At 44.6% G+C, this 24493-nt stretch overlaps 1 protein-coding gene across 1 annotated transcript in view; it reads right to left on the reverse strand.

Moving 5' to 3' along the window:
• Positions 1-24493, reverse strand: part of MYLK (myosin light chain kinase) — a 150936-nt gene that overhangs the window by 97881 nt on the left and 28562 nt on the right. The window contains 3 exon segments of the mRNA XM_032481411.1: positions 718-883; positions 1817-1865; positions 14390-14597. Of these exon segments, the coding sequence (XP_032337302.1) occupies positions 718-883; positions 1817-1865; positions 14390-14597 (423 nt within the window).

Here is a 24493-nt window from a genome sequence, read left to right on the forward strand (position 1 = left end):
ACTTTTGTTCTCCTTTGTTTCCCTCTTCCTTTTATCTTGTCCCAGGGTCAGTACAGGAGAGTCAGGAAATAGGTAAAAAGCATCCCATCACTGATTCTTATCCAGGAGTTCTATCTGTGGAACTATCTATCTACTCTCCCTGGCCTTGACCTCAGGTGTTCCCTATGGCTCCTCACTGCCCGGTTGACATCCACCTGTCCCCCTCCCACTGCTGCCTCCTCCTCCCCTTCCACCGCCTTCTCCCCCCACTCTGCCTTGACATGGCCCAGCCCTGAATGATTTATAAAGCACTCCTACATGCAGGATTTTGAGGTAGGTGGGATTATCTCTGCCTCCCAGATAAGAAAACTGAGGTTCTAAGAGATCAAATGACTTGCCCAGCATCAAATGCTTTGTGAATCAGGGAGCTGTGGCTTGAAACCAGTCCCAGGCTGCAAATTCCCCTCTCCTAGGATAGCCAGATCTGTCTTAACTTGGAAATTTCATGCTGTAAATGTGTGGATTACAGGACATCATGGACTAAGGAGCAGAAGGAGGGTGTGCAAACAGGGACAAGAACAGGCATGGCTATCAAACACACAGAGAACCTCAAGGACCATACACAGCTGAAACAGGAGCGACTGACTGGGCAGCCAAACTCCCACTAGCCCAGGGATCTAACCCTGAAGTTCTGGGTTTCCTAGGCCTGGGCCACAGTCAGGTTAGACAAAACCTCACCTTGAGCCATGTGACCCGTGGCTGGGGCCTGCCAGTGATCTTGCAAGAGAACCGCCCCATCTGTCCTTCTTTGACCACCGCTCGGCCCAGCTTGGTAGCAAACTTTGGTGGGCACTCTCCCCAGATGCTCGGACGGGTCTCCACTGCAGGGGCTGCAAATCTGTCCCTGGAAAGAAATCAGCAGAGAGTCCAAAGCAATTAAGATCCTTTTTTATCTGTCCCCATCCAAATCACTTAAGTTGTGGTCAGAAACCAGCAAAGGGCAGCCTTCCCAATTCTGTGCCTCAAACACACTTTTAATGCACCCTTTGGAAAATCTGTGGCACCAAAACCTACGTCCTCTGCCTCCTGGGCATGCAGCTAGATTTCATTTACCAGCCTCCCCTGAAGTCAGGTCTACCTGATTTCTACTGAGCTCTGGCCAAAGCCTGGATTTCAAGCAACAGACTGTAAGCAGAAGTGCTGTATGTCACTTCTAGGCTGGACCCATTAAACCTCCCCTGTGTTTTCCACGCTCTCTCTTGCCCATACTTCTGGCTAGATGCAGAGTCCTGCAGAGGATCCCAGGCCTAGGAGGTGATGAAGCCACAAAACAGAAGGAGCCTGGGTCCCTGGAAGAGAATGGGAAGGTTCTCCACCTATCCAAGAATATGTGAACTGACTTTGCTTGAGTAAGAAGTAAACTTTCCCTGTGTTAAGCCATTGTGATCTGGGGGCTTGTCTGTAACAGCAGCCACTGTTACTTATCCTTACCAATATAGGTTTACTTGCCATAAGAAATCTCACATACTGATTGCCTCTTTTAAGTCTGTTTATTTAAGTCTTCTGATTATTGCCTTGATTGTTAGCGATCCCCACAGACTATGGCCATGTAGCCCATTTCCTCGGCATTTAGCAGCTGGACCAGTCAAAGGGGCTATCCACGGAGGCCACCAGGTCAGGAGGTGCTGTGTGAATGACACGTCACACCCCAAGAGGCTCCCACTTTAGTTATCATAACCCAGGATGCTTCAAAGGACTTACTCCCTAGGCTGTTCTGTCAAGGCAGCAAGAAAAGCCAGTCCAGCCCTCACCCTGGGCTGAACATCCCATAACTTACCCCAAGGCTTTGGAAACAACAGGCTGCCCATGCTTCTTCACAAAGCCCCCTGCAAGTAGAAGTCAAAGAAAAAGAGGCTTGAAAAGTCCCATCTGAGCCACCAATTTGGAGCAACAAAAGTCAGAAAGAGTCAACAAGGCGGATGGGTGAGATAAGGATGGAATAGTTCACCCTGACGGAGCCCACATCGCATCAGGCTCTAAGGTGGGCACTTTACACACATTCTCACATGGATTTCCTGCAATAATTTAAGGAGGCTGGTATTACACTAACTTTCTATTTTCTAAACAGGTGAGAGAAATGAGATTCAGAGGTGAGAAATGGTCCACTTGAGTCACAGAGCCAATAATGGTGCAGGGAAGCGTCCAGGTCTGCCTGTTCTAGAACATGCCACCATTCTGCCGAGCTGTTATATACCCCTGGACCTTCCACTTTGGGGATGATCTATGGTGATTAGGACCTCTGCAGAAAAGGACCCCACTGAAGAGAAGAGGGGCAGATGCACACGCATCTCTCTTAGCACGTCTATTCACGTTTGAAACCCAGTCACCATTCTATCCTTCCACTTAAGGCCCAGCAAACAGCAGCACCTGTCCTGCTGGGTGGAGCAGATCACTGGAGATGAGCGACACCTGCTCATCCTGGTGTCCTGCTGGTGTGGAGTCTGCACCAGCAGGACACCGGGCACTGCCGGTCCTGGGTGAGGTGCTGCTGTGCTGAGCAGGAAGCAGTTAAACAGCAGAGCCAGCAAGGCAGCTGGGGTCAGCTTCCTTATCCAGCTGCTGCTTCTGGGGAGAAACAGCTCATAATGTGACCGGAAAGTGACTATACAGCAGTGGGGTGTTTTTGAGTAGGGAGGGGGAGAGGAGGACACTTCTGAGATGATCTGCCTGGAAGTTTTTCTCTTTTTACCACAAGCTGGAAGTGTTTGTAAAACCCCACCCAAGGTATGCATGGAGAGGGTGGAAGTCATTCCCTGATATCAGCAGGCAACTGCAACGGGAGATTTTGCTGGGTGCTTCTTGGAATATGGGAAACTTCCTTACATTCCAGCACTGATCACATCTGTATGAATGCATAGGAGCACAGAGATGAAGGACGAAGATCATGGCTGAGGAATTCCCTCAGCCACATCTGGTTTAAGGTTTCACCAGAACCTCAGTGGAAAAGGAATAATAGCAAATGCCAGCCTCACACTTTCGTTGTGGTTCCATATAGGCTGGCAATTGTTGTACGTGCATTTCTGCTTAACATAACCATTTAGTGAGCTGTGTAGAGTTCTTTCCCCACAATATGGGTTCAGTTCTTGTTATTCAGCTCTCTGTTTGAGGTTAAAAGAACTTCTAAGCTGACAAAAGAAGAGAGCTGTTCTGGGAGGACCCGATGGACAACTGCAGTCAAGATGCTGGGTCCCCTCAGACATGACCGGGGGAGCGCAAACCCATCCATTCTTGTAGGAAATATCTGAGCCAATGGGAATCACAAGCTTTAGAGACACTCTGCTCTTAGGCCTGCTCCTTCCTTTCTGCACCGCCAGTCAGAGGAAATGATGTTAAAAGCAGGAAAGAAAACTTACAAAGCTACTCTCTTTGGTCTTGTCTGCAACAGTAAAAATTGGGAACAACGTAAATGTCACACAGTAGGGAGACAAAAAGTGGTTTAGTAAAATGCACAGTTGGATATCTTATTCTGCCACCAAATTGTGTTTGAGTATATGAAACACACAGACATATCTTAAATAGCATATCATTTGCTCCCCAGCACAATCTGGTTGGGTCATGAACCTCTCCACTCCACTGAGCTCCATTCCGACCACCATCTTAACTAACCTGGTGGTTAATCCTCTTCCTCAGCTCACTCAGTAGCATTTGACACAAGGGGCCACTCCCTTTCGAAGCACTTTCTCCTGCAGGCTCTCCTGCTCTTACCAGGTTGCCTGTTCTTCTCAGCCTCCTTCCTTCTTCGAACTGAACTTGATCTCTGAGAGTGCCCTAGGGCGAAGTCTTGGGTCCTCCCTCAGTGCTATGGACTCTCCCTCAGGAGGTCAGATAGTCCCATGGCTTTAAATATCATCTGTAAGCTGATAACTCCCAAACCATATCCCCACCAGAACTTTCTATTTATCAGAGGTATCGAGACCAGTGCCTGGTGTATTGTAGGTATTCAAATATTTGTTAAATGAACAAGTTTTATGGAAAAAAGCGCAGCATGCAAAATTTTCTATTCAATGTGATCATAATCAGGTAAAAATAAAAATACTCAAACATAGTAAAATGACCAGAAGAAAATATATCAAAACATTCTTGCCTCTTATACATACTCTATTCCACAGAATTAGCCACACACCAATCACTAAGATTCCTGTGGGAAAAAATAGCTCTGTACAATTCACTGCACTTGTCATGCTACTATACCACTCATTTCACGTTGGAGTAAAGATGTGATAAAAATTAGACTGGTCAATGGATGAATGGATAGACAAAATGAGGTCTACCTATACAATGAAATATTATTCAGCCATACAAAGGAATAAAGTAACGATACATGCTACAACATGGATGAACCTTGACAATTTTTGCTAAGTGAAAAAAGCCAGGCACACAAAAATCTATGATTCCATTTACAGGAGATGTTCAGAAGAGGCAAATCCATAGAGACAGAAAACAGATGAGTGGTTGCCAGGGGCTGGGGCAGGGGGGAAGGGGAGTGACAGTTCAGTGGGTTTGGGGCTCTGTTTGGGGTGATGGAAATTTCTGGAACTAGACAGTGATGATGCGTGGACACCATTATGAATGTACTTACTGCCACTGAATTGTATTCTTCAAAATGGTTAAAACGGCAAATTTTATGTTATGTGTATTTTACCACAACTAAAAAAAATCAGACTGAGCATCTTTAAAACTCTTGGGAGCTGGACATCTTAATCCAAAGGCTAAAATTCCTTTACTCCTTAAAAAAAAAAAAAAGCAAAAATATGATATTTCCTCAAAGGATAGCAAAAGAATGCTGCTTGGAGATACTTCTATATCAGAGTAAGAACAGTTCTTGGTAAGATCCAAAGGTAACATATAAAGCAGTCAGCTAAAAATGGAATTGAGAAATGCTTATTTTAATTCAAGTCAACACCAGAGACATATATCAAAGCAAAAAAGAATGTGGGCTAAAATAGCTAGCAGGGTCTATTTATAGGCAAACATTTGAAGTTGCAAATTGTCAGATAAGGCAAAATTAATTTCGTGAAAGTATGAAAATCTGGCAGAACAGCTAGACTATGTAGAAAAATAAGGAGAAAGAGGATTAAGGTAGAAAAGCCAAAGATAGAAAAGTTAAGAGAATTGGTGAAGACAGGATCGAGTGAGTTAGGGGGGAAAAAGGCCAAGGCACTGAAGGTATTTAAACAGGAATCTCAGACATTTTTCAAGGACGAGTAAAAGAGAATGCTGGCAGGTCTTCGGAGTGAAAAGTTCAACAGTGGAGACACCTCGCTCTTTTTGTCAAAGACTGAGTAGACACAGAGAATGCTGCCGAGGAGGGGAATAATGCGATCACGATGGTAAAAAGAAGAAGGGCTTCTTAAAGTGTGTGATGATCTAATTTATCATCCAAAAAGGCATGCTGACACTGAAAGGGAGATAATTAATAATTCAGCCAGGACAACAGGAGTAAATCAGGACGGTTCCAGGAAAACCAGAGAGCAGTCATTCCTATTTATAGGCAACTTCAAAGTAGATGTTAAGGATTGCTTAAAATAGTGGTTCTTCACTCAACCAGAACAAATGTCCACTTTTTATAATGGGTATTTAGCAATTCCCTCTGTGCCATGCTGAATCAAAATTCACTTCTAACTATCCATATATATATATAATTTCAAAAAGAAAATCAATGTAAAGCTCTAACTAAAACATAAAGGAGAAATAAAAGGAAATTATAATAATATTTATTTCAGTATGTAGATGTTCATGCATGACTATTTTAATTTGTAAATTTTCAGGCACACTAGATGATATAATGAAATAGATGCTCACACTAACTCATAGGCATGTTTGGATTTAAAAGTGAATGATTACGAAACACTCTGTACAAGTAAGTCATGGAAAATGAAGGAGCACAGGTATATGGGTGGACACTAGAATAAAAAGCAGCATTAGCAATGTTATATGTCAATTATATCTCAATAAAGAGAGAAAAAAAGAAACAAGAAGGAAAAATTAATATAGTGAAAAGAAAAAGTAGTGTTAGGATAAATGTCAGAGCAGACATATTTCAAAAAAGAATGAAACAATCTTAAGAGATTGTAACATAGCAAGACAAGTTATAGACCACTGAACTAGAGGAAAGGAAAAAAAATGACTAAGTGTGGTAACAAAACAATTTTCTGCCTTGGGATGGGATCCTTGAGACTGCATCTGTGCTAAAACACTGATTCAGTCCCTATTATGCATAAGGCATCAGCTAGAGCTTCAGGAGGTAGAGTGATGTGTGTAATAAAAGCTAGAATAAACCTTGAGGCTTAAGAGAAAGGCAGATGGCTTCAAAGATGAGGGAGGGGACATCCCATAGCAAGGCCTGTTGAAGATCTTGAATTTCAATTTAAAGGTGGATCACTGGAATATTAGAAGGGAGGGAGCGATAAAATCCCATCTGAATTCATTAGAAGATATTTTTAAGAGTAATGTGGAGACTAGAGTTGGGTATGGGTAGAATCAAGGAGACCCACTGGGAATTTGCACAAGAGGAAAATGATGATGGACCAGGATGGCAGTGGAGACAGATGATAACTGGCACAGCAGGATCTGGTGACTAACTGGGGAAGGGGAGGGGAGGGGACACTGGAGAATAACGAGGTTGCCAGGATGCCCTCCTTCCCAAGGAGATGGGGGTTGTCACCTGTCAAGGTTTCAGATGTGTCTTCTCAGGGACCACTAAAGTCATAACGTTAAAAGTTAATGGGCCTCTTAGGGTTACCAGGGGAAGAGAGGTGGGAAGGGACAAATTGGGAGTTCAAGTTGTAAATACTAACTACTACAAATAAAATAGATTAAAAAACAAATTTCTCCTGTTTAGAACAGGGAACTATATTCAATATCTTGTAGTAACCTATAATGAAAAAGAATATGAAAACGAATATATGTATGTGTATGCATGACTGAAACATCATGCTGTACACCAGAAATTGACACACTGTAACTGACTATACTTCAATTAAAAAAAAAAAGTTAATGGGCCTCTGCCAGGGGCTGCCTGTCACTGTATAAATGGGGGCCTACTGTATTTAAACAGTTCATTCCACAGTCCCTGCTCAGGCAGGGGGCTTTAGAGTTCACTGTTGCCATCCACTCTCCCTGGAAACTACACATGTACGTGATTCTTATGCTATGACACTCGATCACAAGGACAGTTGACCTTTGAAGAACATGGGGGTTAGGAGTGCTGACCCTACACAGTGGAAAAATCCTTGTATTGCTCTCTCTGCCCCCAAAATGAAGGACTTGATATATGACTCACCCTAAGGTCCGTAATCTGAAACCACTGAAAAGAATCAGGACTCAAACCCTAATTCTCTTGATTCCTCATATTGTGATCTCTGCACAGACTTTCCCCACACTTAGTTAACTTAAAGATCTGTAAAATGAAAATACAAGTACTATATTTATCGAAAAAAATCCAGGTATAAATGGACCTGTGCAGTTCAAATCTGTGTTGTTCAAGGGTCAATTGTACATCCTTCCGTAGAGGTTTAAGGACGTCATCCCAGAGCACCAAGTAGGTAATTCAGGAGTTCTATTTGGGGCTCCAGGAAATTGACGCACTGAAGAACCAATTCTTCCTCCGGGGTTGAAATAAAATCCCACCACTTAGAAGACAAAATACTTCCTGGTCATTCATGAAGAAAGTAGTCATATATCTTATCCAGTGAGTTCAAAGGAGTAGTGACATGAAGTTTTATCTTGGAGGGGTGATAGTTTAATAAATTGTGGCCAGTGATCTCTCAACTGTCTTAAGTATGCTTAAGAGAAATTTAGATACTCTGCAGAGAGAAAAATAGCTGTTTCCTTTAGAGGCTTCTTTTGGAGGCCAAGACTCCCAGGCATCTCAGCTCACTTCTTTTGGGTCACTTTCCATTGTGATTCTCCCCTCAAACACCAAGCCAATTAGCGGGTATCCCCCTTAGTATTTAAGTCATAAAGACTGATTTTGTATCAAGTTATCAGAAGGGAAACAAAGAGAAATTTACCTCTGATTTGAGCTGCTCCCCACTCTGGGTCTGATGGAGTGGGAGTCACTCACTGCAGCTGCGACACAGGTGTCTGATCAGAAGCCACATGGTGGGCAAGTGCAGTGTATGGGAAAGTAATTTTAAACATTGTTCTGGAAAAATTCTTTGAATTAATAAGCAACCCATTTTTGTTGGGGGATCACACAAAATGATAGTGTATCAAAGACTAATGGAACATGTGAAAAATCTATGATCAGAATATTTGTTATAAACTCACACTTTCAGAAAAATAAAGGTAGAGTCAAAAAGATTCATGAAGCAAAAGCAAGCACATAGTAGGTCTGTCCCTCTAGCTGTGGCTAAGAGGAGCAGTTCATTTGGAGAGCCACATGCAGTATGAAAGTGGAAAGGCAATGATTAAGGGCAGAATCGTCCGTTCACACTCGGAATAGACATGACTCTAAAAACTGCCTGGCCTCATGCTCCAGACCTCCCATAGTCTTCTCCAAATCAATCCTTTAGTTTTATCTTCCACTACTCTCTACTCCTACCTGTCTACTCACCTCACCTTCCCCCCGCCCAGTACCTAATTCTACTTTTCCCTGTCCCCATCATCAGAATCACAACCTGCCATCCAAATCTGAACTAGCCAAGTCCCTCCTCTTCCAAGCGGACATCCCAGACCAGTTCAGCCTCCAGAGTCTCGTCCTCCACCGAGCTAACGGAGCCCATGTGGCAATCATTTGGCAAATAAACCTGTGCTGCCCAGTGACTGGAGCTGTGCTTTTACTTAGCTTTTAATGTGTCTGTTTTATCTGACCAGCCAGGTTCTTGCAGAAAGGATCTGACAAAGTATTTTGTCTCCCACATAGCACCACACAGTCATCACTTCCCATACACGTCCTGATGATGATGCTTAATTGCAACATAACAATGAAACATGAGGTCAAGAAAGTCAGTCTCTTAAGAGTGATAACCAAGTCTTGTTGCTCTTTGATCCCAGCACAAAGTTAGCCCATGCGATAAAGTCTGATGAATGAAGAAGAGGCTAGAACTATAAGCAACTGGGAAAGGGCTGGAGGCAGAGCTGGGAGAAGGGGGTGGAGGAGTAAGAAATAGGAAGAAAAGTCGGCAGCATCAAGGGTAAAGGCTGGGCCAGCAAGGGGTACTGGTGTATATTTTGGAGAGAAAAAGAGACAGAGGAAAAGTGGAAGGTGAAAGCAAAAGAGGGAAGGGAGAAGGAGAATTGGAAGTCATTCTTCAAGAACAGAATGAGACCAAGTCATTGTCATCTAACACCTCCATATAGCAAATACATGAGGCTTCTGCCAAGGCAGTCTTGACATGCAGCTGTTTCACAGCAAAGAGACTAGTGGGGCAAAAGAATAATTTTTGTCTCTACCACGTTTATATTGTTCACTTTGATGAGACAGAAAAGGACAAAAACTCAGAGCATTCTAAGATTCTGACTAGACAAGAAAAAAAAGTAGGGCATATGCCCCTAAAAAGAAAAAAGGAGTCACCAGGGGGCGTAACCGACTGAAAGAGTTTATAAAGAATACAAATGTGGAATATAATTATGCGTCTTTAAGAAGGTAGAAAATTTAGATACAGGAAAAGAGTACAAAAGGAATAAGAGAACAACAAAAGGAAAAAATCATGACAGACGATCCTGAGGAATACTTTAAAACTCCACCAATATAAACAGGCATGGGCTCAAAATACGAAATGTCATCAATCCAGTCCAAGGTGAAAATAACAGGGATCTGAGAAATCTATCCCTGACAAAGTGTAGTAGCAAAAAAGATGGCAGAGAAGCATTTCCTACAAATTCAAAACCACCAGAGAAAGCTGGTTTCAGTGGCACCAGGACAGCTAAGCTAGTGGTCACTAGGGCGCCTCTTCTCCCTGAAATCCCACGACATGGGATCACTCTCCCTTCTGCTGTCCCTCCCATTCTAGGTGGCCTGCCACCTGGCTCTCTCTCACACATGGTCAGGGAGCACTTAATTCTACTACAAAAGTTGTATTAGTTTCCTATTTATAGCCTCTCTTCTGGAGTAGAAAGAAAGCTCCAAGAAGGCAGGATCCCTGTCTGAACTGCTCTGCTCTACCTCCAGCTTCTGACGCAGAGAGGGGGACGGAGCTACGGATGGTTCCCTCTTTGCTCCTGGGAGACATTTCAGGATGAGGGGACACGTCTTTGCTCTTCAACAGAAACGAAAGTGGTGGCCTCGGAACCTGTCACCTCCAGGGGAGGCAGTTGGGGAAAGAATCCCACAGGATGGAGGTGAAGGAGGCAGAATTTGCATGAAGGAGAGAGTACGTAATAGAAGAAGGAGTGACGGCCAAGGCTGGATCCAGACAGGAGGTGGGGGAACTAGCTCTTTGTCCCTCCTATTTATTTACTTCAAAGAAAACTTCCCAAGAGGAGGGAGCCCCTGGCTAAATCTATTCCCCAGAGAATACATATTCATTATTTTTAAAGTTCACTTATTTATTACTTTTTAATTGTTGCATTTTTATGCAGAGTGGTTAATGACTTGGAATTTATTTTTCAGAGATGAAAATGAACTTTAAGCACTTCCTCTGAAACTATTGCTCTTGCTACTCCTCTTCTCCTAGAACAACCCTTTATTTCTCAACACCACTTTTAAAGCTCTACTCACCGCCTGGTGCACCAGACATGTTGATCGTGGCTAGGGTACCCATGTAATCTATTATCCAAAGTGGGACTCTTTTGAAAGTCAAAGGAGGCTCTATTTATAATTACATTGGCAGAGCAGGCACATGGGGATAAATGGTCACCCTAATGACACCTGCTGTGACCACGGGCCTGCAAAAGGACAACCACCTGGCAGCCACGTCTTATGCTCATTACCTCACCCTGTACCACTGCAGACTGCACCAGTGGAGGCACTTGTCCTAAGGGTTACCAATCCCAGTCTTGCCAGCAACATGAGTAAGGACTGGATACAGGTTAGTTATATTATACCTGACTCAAACGGAAACTTCAGCTCTTTCTGGGTTTGGGGTCTTCCAGCGTTTGGACTGAAACCACATCATCAGCTGTCCAGATTCTCAGGGTTTACAACTTGGACTGGACCAACACCATCCACTCTCCTGGGTCTCCAGCTTGCTGGCTAAAGATCTTGGGACTTTGTCAGCCCCCACAACCATGAGAGCCAATTTATTGTAATGAATCTCTCTCTCGCGCGCGCGTGCGACCCTAACAAGCAGGGACAGGCACTAGCCCACTGGCTCTCAAAGTACTGGGCCCAGTATGCACCAGTATCAGCACCACTAGGAAGCATTTAGAAATGAAAATTCTTGAGCCCATCCCAGACCTACTAACTCTAGGATGTTTCTTGGCCCTGGGGACCAAAGGAAGTTAGAGGGGGAAGCTTCCTTCTCCACTTCCCATGCAAGGATTTCCCTCTGCAAGTAGTTCTCAGGATGTTAATACCAGGTTTGAGTATCACGAGGCTACCATGTATTGGGTGCCTACTATTCACCAGTGCTGCACTGATCCTTACACAACCCCAGAGGGCAGCCATTAGCTCCTGTTTAGGGAAAGAGAACTAAGGTTTGGAAAGTTAATTTCCCCATAGTAAGAAAACAGTGGAGCTAGAATCCAAGACCATGTGACAATACCACGTTCTTAACTTGACCATTAGAAGGGTCAAAAGGCTCCACATAAGAATCATTCTCTTAATTCCAGAACCGCTGCTCTTTCCAAATAAGAAGCATAAGTAAGAAGCATAGTACAGAGAGCTGGCGAGAAGCAGGGGGGATGCTGGATTCCCTTTTAAGAGTTTGGGCTAGCCTGGCCCAGTCAACAATTCATCCATGGCAGAAGGGGCCAGAGTGAATCCTTCCTGGCCTATGGTGTATGGGGTGGGCCCAAACCACACATCGGCTTAAACTGGCCTTTGACGCAGGAGTAGAATGTACACGGGACCGTTCACACTTAAAGGGGCTGCAGCCTTTAGGTCATTCTCTCCTCAGGTTAGAAGGCATACAACATCTTCAATGGTCTCCCCAAATTAAAACCAAAGGGGAAGGGGCAGGATCAAGAGCCTCATCCTTCTCTCATTCTGATAGAGTTCTCCTGCCTTCTTTCCTCTCTCCTGCCCCGAGTACCACGACCTACTAAAACTCTTCCTTCTTAGTTGAGACATCAGATCTAACGTCCTTACTGATGGGAACTAAAAAACAGTTTTACTATGACTTGGGTTTTATATACTTCTCTTGCACTCCTAACCCACTCTATTCCTCTAAAATGGATCATAGAAAACAAGGGCTAGCCAGGCTTTAGGGACCACTGAATTCAAACCTTTTACCCTGCAGAAACAGAGATCCAGAGTTTAAAGTCACACATCTGACTGGCAAAAGTTGGGACCAGAAACTTGGACCTCTGATGCCCCGTTTCCCCAGCTCCAAATAGAAGATCAGACAACGGGTGTTACAGACTAAAACTGCGTCTCCACACAAGTTGAAGCTCTAACCCCCAGTGTGACTGTATTTGGAGACAGGGCCTGTAAGGAGGTGACAAAGGTTCAATGAGGTCATAAGGAGGGGCTCTCATCCAATAGGGCTGGTGCCCTTATAAGAAGAGGAAGGGGCACCAGAGCGCCTCCTCTCTACCACGTGAGGACACAGCAATAAGGTGGCTGTCTGCAAACCAGGAAGAGAGCCTTCACCAGAAACCGAACCCTGCTGGACCTTGATCTTGGACTTTCAGGCTCCAGAACTGTAAGAAAATTAATTTCTGTTATATAAGTCATGGTCTGTGCTATCTCGTTATGGCAGCCTGAGCTGACTAATATAAGGGGATGTGTGGGCCTCACCTCAAAGTTCAGGCACTGAGAAGTGCAAGTTGCAGGGGAGACCAGAACCGGCCAAGATGAGGGCCATTCAGAGACTCTGACCAGGGGCCACCTTCCACGTGGAATGCCCCAGCCCACAGGCACTTGAAGGTCATTAAAAGGAATGAGTCACTCAGTTAAAGAATTTCGGGAAAGCATCCAAACTATGCACATTCTGTTCTGTGAAACAGCCAGCCTGTCCTTCCACGATGCAGGCAAACAGGAAAAACATTGGCCCAGGTGCACCTCACCCCATTCTGGAACCTTCCCTGGCACATAATGTCCCCTGAAAACCAGGTTGGGAGATAGTTTTCTGAGAGAGAAGAAAATGAGTCTGACCCTCTGGTTTATAAGCCCTTAGAAAGGCCTGGAAGGGTGGGGGAAAACCTTGTCACACTTCTGAGGGTCTGACAGGCCCCCATGTTGTTTCAGACATCAAGCCTTTAAGCAGCAGCCAGTGGCCTGAGATGGAAATATTCTCACCAGTGGGGCAGCTTCAGCATGTGGGAGATACACTGGCAGCTTCCCCCTCTAACTTCCTTTGATCAAATGTTTTTCCTGGAACTTCTGAAGTTAACAAAGTTAATAGAATTTTTTTAAGTACAAAGGAGGAAAAAAAAAAAAAAAGAAAAAGTAACTACTCAGTGTTAACACACTGGTATGTTTATCTCCTATATATTTTTCTGAGCTTTACAAAGTTTTTATGATGAGCATGTATTACTTTATAATTAAGATGATAAACATTGTTCATTCTCCAAGTAATTCAGTATCTGGCATGAGCCAGGAAGTTTTCTAGATGCTGGAGATAAGCGGTAACCAGGATAACATCCGCCTTCTCTTAGAGCTTTCAGTTACTGGTCAGGGGTGGAGGAGATCATAAAAAGGGAGACAGTGATTGCCCTAGAAGAAAAAGTTCAGGTGTTGTGAGAGGATGGGAAGTCCTGGGGATGGGGTGGTCAGAGGAGGTTCTCTAAGGAGGGGAGGTCCCTCCAAGGAGCGGAGACCTGAGGAAAGTGAGGGGAGGAGTCAGGGGCAGGGCTGCGGGAAGAACTCTTCTTTACTCAGGGAACAGCCTTGTGATGGCCCTGAGGCCTTGCACCAGGACGAGCAGTGGGCCAGCTGGAGTCCAGGGGAGTGAGCAGGATGAGGAGCGGTAGGGGATGGGTCTGGAGAGCCAGGCCAGGGCCAGAGCGGGCCAGGCTTTGTAAAGCCGTGATGAGGAGTCCCGTCTCAGTCTGTGTGCAGGGAAGCCTAGGCAGGGCTGCAGCAGGAAAGTAACGTGGTGTGTAGCATGACAGTATCTCCTGGGAGGCCTCCCTTGTGCCAGGGACCACATTTCTCCCATCAGATTAAAAGGCCCTGAGTTTAGGGATGAGTGTTCTTTCTCTTGTGGGTTCCTCTGCCGAGAGAGGGCTGAAGCAGGAGCCGCAGGCCATGGGGAAACTGATGGCTCATCTGTCCCCAGAGCTTTCACCTCCTGGTACTCACCTTCCACCGTCAACTCCACTGTCACCTGGCGGGCACCACTACCATTGGTGGCTTCACAGGTGTACTTTCCCTTGTCCTCCTCACGGACAGCATGAATCACAAGGCTGAAAGTCCCCCGGGTACCACAGTCCAGCAGGAAGCGGCCCCCACTGGTGATGGGTTGTCCGTTTCTGTGCCACGTCACCTGGGGCTCTGGGTAACCCCGGACCTTCAAGGAAAAGAAGAAAGGGTGAGAGCTTGTATGTACAGAGTATTCCCCACATGTCAGGTACTGTTCTGGGTGCTATGCATGTGCTAACTCATTTAATCCTCATAACAAGTCTTGAAGCAAATACTACTTTCATCTCCATTTTAGAGGTAAGGAAATTGGTAGTTTGGGTAGATTTCCCAAGGTCTTGAAGGTAGAAAGTGGTAAAGTCAGGCATCCTGGCTTCAGAGCCTATCACACAAGTGTCTCTCAAGCTTGGCTGCATGATTACAATCACCAGGGGGAGCTTTAAAGCAATAATAGTGCCCAGGCCCAACGCTGGACCAACTAAGTCAGAATCCCAGGGGTGGGGACTGAGCATAGGGACTCTAGCCCAGTGCTTCCACTCTAACATGCAAATGAATCACTTGTTAAAATGCAGGTTCTGCTTCTATAGGGCTGGGGTGGGCTTGAGAGTTTGCAGTTCAGACAGGCTCTCAGATGATGCTGATATTTCTGGTCCCTAGATCCCACCTCGAGTAGCAAGTTTCTAGACCTGAGCTGCCCGGTTTGGCAGCCACTGAGCACTTGAAATGTGGCTGGTCCTAACTGAGTTGCACTGTAAATGTAAATTATACACGGGGTTTTGAAGAATTCAAAAAGATGAATTCTTGAAAAAATGTAAACTATCTTGGTAATTTAAAAATACTGGAGGGGGAGATGTCTAGCTCAGTGGTAGAGCATGCACGAGGTCCTGAGTTCAATTAAATTTGACATATTGGGTTAAATAAAATATATTGTTAAAACTAATTTCAGTTGTTGTCTTTCTCTTTTTTAATGTGGTTACTAGGAAAGGTACAGCTACATACATGCCTTGTTTGGTGTTTCTATCAGGCAGTGCTGCCCTAGACCCCTCTTTTTCACAGAGTTAGCAGCTAACATCTGTTGAGTGCTAAGTGTTAAGCACTTTTCTAAATATTTAACATATCTAAGCCTCATAGCAACTTGTTTAGAGAGAAGATATTTCCCCAAAGAGGGGAAAATGAAGAGAGAGATTTTCCAAGAAAAGAAATCACTCTGAGTTTCAGAGAAAGTTCCCTAAGGGCCCTCAAACCCCTGAAACTCAACAGGCCCGTCAGAATGGACTCATCTTCAGAGGGCCCAGGGCTCAGACTGGCCAATCAATGCACAGCCTGGGACCCAGAATTGGGGGACTTTAGCACAGGAAAAGCACAGAAGACATCACAGAAACCTCCCAAGAAAGAAGCTGCTTGCATTATATATAGGTAGGAGCAGCAGCTTTTACTCACTCCCAAGATAAGAGAGCATGACCATCAAAGACCTAGAATTGCCAAAGCATTACTGAAGAGAAAGAAAGAGGCTGGAGGAATAACTCTTCCAGATTTCAGACAATACTATAGAGCTACAGTCATCAAGACAGCATGGTATTGGTACAAAAACAGACATATAGACCAATGGAACAGAATAGAGAGCCCAGAAATGAACCCACAAACTTTTGGTCAACTAATCTTCGACAAAGGAGGCAACAATATACAATGGAATAAAGACAGTCTCTTCAGCAAATGGTGTTAGGAAAACTGGACAGCAGCATGTAAAACAATGAAGCTAGAACACTCCCCTACTCCATACACAAAAATAAACCCAAAATGGATGAAAGACTTAAACATGAGACAAGATACAATAAACCTCCTAGAGGAAAACATAGGCAAAACATTATCTGACATACATCTCAAAAATTTTCTCCTAGTAGAAATAAAAGCAAGAATAAACAAATGGGACCTAATGAAACTTACAAGCTTCTGCACAGCAAAGGAAACCATAAGTAAAACAAAAAGACAACCTACGGAATGGGAGAAAATCTTTGCAAATGAAACCGACAAAGGCTTGATCTCCAGAATATATAAGCAGCTCATATGACTTAATAAGAAACAACAAACAACCCAATCCAAAGACGGGAAAAAGACCTGAACAAGCAATTCTCCAAGGGAGACATACAAATGATCAATAAGCACATGAAAAAATGCTCAGTATCACTAATTATCAGAGAAATGCAAATCAAAACTACAATGAGGTATCACCTCACACCAGTCAGAATGGCCATCATTCAAACATCCACAAATGACAAACACTGGAGAGGCTGTGGAGAAAGGGGAACCCTCCTTCACTGCTGGTGGAAATGCAGTTTGGTGCAGCCACTATGGAAAACAGTGTGGAGATTCCTCAAAAGACTAGGAATAGACTTACCATATGACCCAGGAATCCCACTCCTGGGCTTATATCCAGAAGGAACCCTACTTCAGGATGACACCTGCACCCCAATGGTCATAGCAGCACTATTTACAATAGCCAAGACATGGAAACAGCCTAAATGTCCATCAACGGATGACTGGATAAAGAAGAAGTGTATATATTTATACAATGGAATACTACTCAGCCATAAAAACTGACAACATAACGCCATTTGCAGCAACATGGATGCTCCTGGAGAATGTCATTCTAAGGGAAATAAGCCAGAAAGAGAAATAAAAATACCATATGAGATCACTCATATGTGGAATCTAAAAAACAAAAACAAAAACAAAAAAAGCATAAACACAAAACAGAAATAGACTCATAGACATAGAATACAAACTTGTGGTTGCCAAGGGGGCGGAGGGTGGGAAGGGATAGACAGGATTTCAAAATTGTAGAATAGATAAACAAGATTATACTGTATAGCACAGGGAAATATATACAAGATCTTATGGTAGCTCACAGAGAAAAAAATGTGACAATGAATATATATATGTTCATGTATTACTGAAAAATTGTGCTCTACACTGGAATTTGACACAACATTGTAAAATGATTATAAATCAATAAAAAATGTTAAAAAAAAAAAAAAGATAAGAGAGCATGGATACGATTGAAGCAAACTCTGAATTTGCTGGATGACCCCAAACTGCATTTACAAAGAAATCCTTCAATGGCCTACAGCAATATTCCTCTTCACACACCTCAGCAAGGTCAGAGAGAATGCTTTACCAGCATGTGGAAGAAAGGGGAGGCGAGGTGGCTGTGTAGTCATGCCTGGGCCATTGCAGCGTCACCAAGCACATACATCCTGTCTGAGGGTGGTGGTGTTGAAGGGGACCACGGTCATATTATAATGTATGTCTATTATAATATGAAACAAAACGTTAACACTGGTTGTCTCTGGGTCTCTCCTCTTTTCCTTTTACTAACTATCATTTTCTGATATTTCTGCAAATGCCTGGCTTTGGTAAAAGAAAAAAAAATTCAAATGAAAATGTGCTCCTTTTATATTAGCATGTCTGTGTAATGAATGTATAACAGCCATTAATTTGCGGAGGCCCTCAAGATACTTAAATCTAGAAATGGAAATTAAAGTGGCATACAAACAAACATTATGCATGTTTGAAGGTGGCGAATGCCACATATCCATGTAAAACATGTCATCTTGTGGCATTATCCTGGCCCAAAGTTTCATGCAAAGGAGTATCAGACAACCATTCTATTAGAGCATTCTTTTTCCCTGTGAAAGCATATTTTCCCAAAACAAGTGAGAAAAGAAACTCTTTCCTACAGAAGGAAGCCCCTTGGAAGTCAGCTCAGGTAGTGAATTTGCAAGTTGTCATTATTTTCTCCTTCACCTCTTTAGGCAGGGCCAGCCTAACCTCCAGAAGATGATCAGATAGCCTTCTGTCATCAGCTTCAGAGAAAGGGAGTGCAGAGCCCTAGGACTGGGAGGAGATGAATCATTAACTTCCCCAAAGGCATTCTTGGCATTCCACTGCAAGTACTCTGGCCCCCTGCAGCAGTGCCAACTCTGTGGCCATCAGGGCCTGAGGCATCAATGATTAACTGGGGACGCTGCAAGTGTTCCCGACCTCAGGGACATAGGCCCTTCTTTCCCTTTCCATTTTCCTTTTCCTTTTATTTTCTACATACATTTACATTTCCCTCCACCCCACATCACCAAATTTACCTCCTAAGTGCCCTTACAGACCAAAATAAATATCCAGGGATTTTTAAATATGCTGAAACTGGCACCACTTAGGAAGCTGCAGTTTGCAATGGACTTTTGCACACCCTGAGTCTGAAGCAAATGCAGGAATTTCTGTGACCTTTCTCCATTCCAAGGTCTGAATGATTTGCAGCTCCAATTCTTATCCTCCCAATATGGAAAAACTGGTTCAGCCACTACCTAACTGTACCTAAAAATTATTCAACTTCAAGTATTTTTTATTGTCTGCCCACTATCCTGGGCTTCTGGGTGGGGAAAGAAGAGAAGCCTGAATGAACATCTCTGTGTGCGTGACAATGGCCCTGCCCTCCCTGGACGCCTTATCTGCCTTCATCATGGGCATTCAGCCAAGAAGCCACAGCTGGGATTTTTACAGCCTAGTCTAAAACCACAATAAAAGTGATACTTTAGTTCTCAGAGGGCTTCCACATACAGAATCTTACTTGATTCTTGTGACACAATAAGGGAGGTGTCCTGGGTCGGATTCCCCAGAAGCAGACCCTGAGATAGGGATTCAGGAGCCCTACCTGTGACCCCTTAGCCAACACTCACAGCAGCTGGGCATGGGTGTAGCAGCCTGGTGAAGGGCATCTGGGTGGGGCACCAACAGTGTCCGTGACAGCATGCAAAGCCAATCAATCATATTACTGAGCCCAGAGAGCTGAGGAAAGAGACCTAGGGAAGTGGGTGATTTGCCAGTGATCTCACATGGCAAATTAAGTGGCAGATTTGGGATCACAATGTTGGTCTCCAAGTTGAGTAGTTGTCTCTGTGCCTCATTGTGAATTCATGTCTTTGGTGAGGCAAATACTGTAGAACCCAAAGCATTGATAAGTGTCTATCTCTAATAGACCCTAAATCTCCTCTAGGTTAAAGTAGTATCTGCTCCCACTTTGGGAAAAAGCCAAAGGGCTCACAAAAGTTATGGCCATGCCATACAAGTCCTGGGCCGTTTCCTTAGAATAACAGGAGGCTGGTGCAATAGACTGAATGTGTCTTTCCTAAATGCGTGTTGAAATCCTACCCTTCAATGTGATTATATTAGGAAGTGGGGCTTTTGGAGGTGATTAGGTCATGAGAGTGGAGCCCCCATGAATGGGATTAGTGCTTGTATAAAAGTGGGCCCAGAGAGCTCTCTCTCTCCTTCTCCCATGTGAGGACAGAGAGAAGGCTGGCCAGCTATGAACCAGGAAGCAGGACCAGACACTGAATCTGCTGGTGCCTTGATTTTGGACTTCCCAGACACCAAAACTGGGAGAAATGAATTTCTGTTGTTTAAACCACCCAGTCTGTGGTATTTCTGTTATAGCAGAAATACCCCAAGGTCTAAGACAGATAAGGATGGGTACCAGGTGGCTGCCCAAGACACCCCCAGGAGGGTCATGTGGAACTGAGAGGACAGACAGTGTAAGAGCTGGGCCTGAGTCCTGGGTCTGGCTCTGCTTCCCAGCCTCTTCAGGTTGTGATTTCCTCCCTTCATTGGAGAGAAAACAGCTCTTAATATCTCAGGTGCCTTCCATCCCTGAAGTAGTCTGGTTCTAAACAGTGACCCACTTAGCTCCTGGCGGGAGATTCTTTCCTCTCCTCAGTCTCCTCTGGGCCCAGCCCACAGCCTTAATACCCTCTAACCCTCCATAAGGGGAAACCAAGTGACCACAAGGAGAAATCATTATGAACATGAGCAGGCAGTCCTGACTTCTCACCAGAATGAGGTTTTGGAAATGGCCCCGAAGAGGGTCATGCTATGGAGAATCATATTTTTGCCACAGGAACCACATTTAATTGGGAGGTTGTGTTCTTGAACAAAAGCCCAGGAGCAAATAAATCAAGGGCATAACCGACAATGTGCCATAAAAATAAAGATACAATAACCATAACCCCTGTAGTAATTTAAAATAGTCAAACTGGGCTCCAGCACGTAGAATGTCCTCAAGAAACTTGATGGCCTCGAAAAGCCTCTAAAAGGAACGGGACTCATCTGCGTGTGTTGGACAGTGAGGGGAAAGCTGGGCTGCAGGCGGGCAGCTGTTCGCTGCCACGTTAAACCTGCCTGTTGTGCTGGAGAGTCTGTAGGACCTGGTGCTGTCTTGAGATCTACTTAATGATGGAAAGTAAAACCTTCTTAAGAGCATGCCGTCTCTTGGTTTTTCTCTGACGTGTGTGTAGGGCTTTCAGTCAATTCCAGGTTGCCCGGGCCAGGCTCCCAGAGCGGAAGCCCAGAGCGGAAGCCCAGAGCAGTGCCAGCTTCTCCAGTCGCCACACCCACTACAAGACTTAGAGCAGCACATCTGCTTTCTTAGCTTCGGTGAGTAGTAGAAAGGGGGTGAGGGTGCTGTTTTGATGACCTCCTGCATGTCTTTTGTTCCTGGGTGGGCCTGTCCCTGTTTGCACACTGCAAGCCCACACAGCTGCAGCGCAGAGCTGGGCAGGAGATGAAACAGAGGCTCTGCCCACGTCAGAGGACAGAAACCAAAAGGAGAGAAACCGGGATTATCCTAAGGCCAGGGGGAAAGAAGACTGCCCAGCAGGATACTGCAGAGTTAGAGAGATACACAAAGAAGCTGAGAGCAGTGAGCTGAGAAATCCTTATGGCCAGGAACAACAGAACAGAGGGCTGTCAATATGTCTTTGTCTGAATCCTGTTGAGTGACTAAATCAATGCTGAGCCTGAAGGATGCGACATTAAGGAAACCTGTCAGACAGATGTCTCTCCAAAGCTGGACAAAGCTGATTCTGCAACACGACTGTCTACACACTTACTCTGATTTCTTGTAGCACACCACCCTGAACTCTTTCCCCTGTTTCAAGGCAGCTTCTTCTATAGTGAATACATTCTCCTATGATAAATCACTAGACCATGGTTAGTGATTTAAAAACTGAAAAACAACAGGAAGTAAACCAATAGTGCTGAGGAATCCTCTGCCCCATCTCCAAGATAAACTCACCCAGATAACAAGTGGACACAGATGCACAGAAAGGAGAATTAAAACATTAACACCCCAAGCAATTTAGACTACAAACAATGCCTATGAAACTTACATCATGGGTCTATTATGAGGGTGAAGAGTGAAGGGTGAGCCAGGGGCATGGCATGACCGAGCTGAAGGGCCTGGGTCTGTGTCAGCAACTGGCACCCGGCCCATTGGACAGGCAGGGACTTAATTAAGGCTTTGAATAATCCCGTTACCAACAGTCAAAGGCCTTAACGGAACCCACAGAATCCACTGGGAAGAGATCATACCAGCTAAAAACAGCAATTAGTGAGAGGCTTGAAGTGCTGGATGCTCCCGGCCCTAAAGTCTAAGTTGGGAAACAGCGAGGACAGAAGTGATTCCATGAAAAACAAAAGCAGAATGTAGAGAACCATTCCTCAGTCTGGCCCAGTGAAGGCCTCCTGGGTCCTCAGGGACAGATGCTGAAAGTCTCTCTTTGGGAACAGCCACTCTCATTTTCTAGGGCAAGTTTCTTCTCCTCTGGCTCAAGACACAGATACCCTGGCACCTCTGTATCTACAAGCCTGAGAAGTTCTGGGTTCTCCCCATGAGAGCACGAGGCAGGTTATAGCTTGGCAGCCTTGGGTTACGCCTCAGGCCCTTTAGAATCTTTTAAACAAAAAAATCAATTTCCTTTTAACTAACCAAAGCTTATCCATGCATGCAACCCTTGGATTCTCTTTTTTCCAGTTTTTCCAAATTCAGAGTTTTCCTATAAAAACAAGCCTTTCTGTTTGAACTCCATTCCCTGTGGGATGGCAGTGGAATTCCAGTCTTACTGGGAACTTCTCTACACAAAGTCCTGAGTGCTGGCTTTACCCCCTCTCGTGACCACTTCCAAGGACATGGCATCTCCAGCTGGGTAGGCTGGCCTGGGAGCTCACGCTCCAGTTTCTACTGTCAAGCTGAGATACACTCTCAGATATATTAAAATATTAATAAGACACATGTGGTATCATAGAAGTTTAACAAATCAGTGCTGTGGCTTAGTTTTGTTTGATTCACTCAGGATCTCCTGCCCACCGTTTCCCATGTAAGCTCCCTCTCCACTCACTGATGCATGGTGGAGATGCATCAGTCAGCTGCCTCCTGACCAAAATGCTCGGCCTCCCAGAATGGGCATATGATCCAAGCCAGCCAATCAGAGCTCTTCCTTGCAATTTCAGTTAGAATAAAGGGAGAATGAACTCTCTTCGCAGGGATCCCATACTGAGAAGATGTAAGCCTAAAGTTATCTGTTCACAGCCATCCTCTCTCATCCAAACCCCGTTTTCTTGCCTCCACCTAAGAGAAGAAAGCCATTTTCAGAATAAGACATCACATACACAGTGAAGAAGAGATGGAGGCATGGCCAGGTAGAACCATGGTGGACTCAAGATCAACTCGGTTATATAAGACAATACATTTCTTTTGCTTAACCCAGAAGGAGTTGGTTTCTGTCACTTGCAAACATGAGTCCTGACTGATTCAGGAAGGTGTATGGCATCTGGAATCAGACAGACCTGTGTGTGGATGCAGGCTGCACCAATCACTCGTTGCCTGACCTTGGACAAGTCACTTAGCTTATGTGGCCCTCAGTTCACATAACCGTTAGATAGGATGACGTCAGTATCCACTTCCATGGACAAGTTTATGATCGAATGAGATAGTAAGTGTACAATAGCACATTCATAAATTCTAAAGGTTAGATCCTCTGTCTCTTCTTTTCTTCAAAGTCATAATTCCTTATTATAAGGTACCTTAGAACCCACTCAGCTCCCAGCTTTGTTAACAGTGTGAAACTGTTTCTGCCCTAAGAAATATCACTCCTTGTGAACCTCTGGGCTTGCTGAGCCTCGTCTTACACAACTCAAATTCTTATAGACAACTTCGATTATCACACTCATAATTAGATAAAAACCTAACACTTAAACTGAGAATACCTTCTGCTGAGCTGAACTGGCTTATTATTTTTATTTAAAGAGTAAGCCCCTTTTGAAAAGTGATCCTTGATTTTATGTAACATCACAAAGCACATTTTAAAACAAATATCCAGTCTGTAGTTTCATCTGCACCATCATTCCACTCCTATAATACCACATGCACCTTTGAGACAAGAGACCATCCCCTTGATTTCCACCTCACTGACTAATGCAGCCCTGGAATTTCAAGGGCATGGACAACTTTCGGGAAGGAAAGAAATCTGGCGTAATAAATCTTGAGTTTCTAGCCAGTCATGGTTGGACCTGGAGAGAGAGACATACTTCACTGGCAGAAGAGATGGAACAGAGGGATCCTCCCTAAACAACGCACTTGGCAATGTCTCCTAACCCTTCAAACAGCAGAGTCTAGATGCCACAAGGCTCAAAAACTGGCTATAGATTGTACTGGAAATGTCCTGTCCTAGGAGGACTCTCTGAGAATATGAGGCAATTATGTTTAAAAGCAGAGTGGGGCAAAAGTGACCACAGGGTCCCAACAACCTGAGAACATCTCCACTTGGCTCCCTTGGCTTAACTGGTCTTTCCTGGCTGCCGCTGATCACCTGCTCCAATGCACGTCACCACACAAAGCATGCATTCTGCTTAGACTCTCCCAGGTGGCAGACTGTGTGGGAGGGGGTGAGCAGGTGCAGCTTTGAAAGCAGGACCTTGCGGGCTGCCTGCATCAATATGGCCAGGAAAGTGTCTCTGGGATGCATTGAAAAATACTTGGCACAAGGGGCAGAGGGCAGCTGTGAGTTTGCTATGTGATGGCAGAATGTCCCTCCCAGGCCCCACTGCCCAAAGGGACCCGAATCTGCATAGAGAACCACGCCAGGTAAGAAATCAAAAGTTGCTCCTTGTGCAAAGTGTGTCTGACTGCCCACCAGGCTGAAAAACACAATCAAACATGTT

Source organism: Camelus ferus, chromosome 1 (genome assembly GCF_009834535.1).
Source record: "Camelus ferus isolate YT-003-E chromosome 1, BCGSAC_Cfer_1.0, whole genome shotgun sequence".
Lineage (NCBI taxonomy): Eukaryota > Metazoa > Chordata > Mammalia > Artiodactyla > Camelidae > Camelus > Camelus ferus.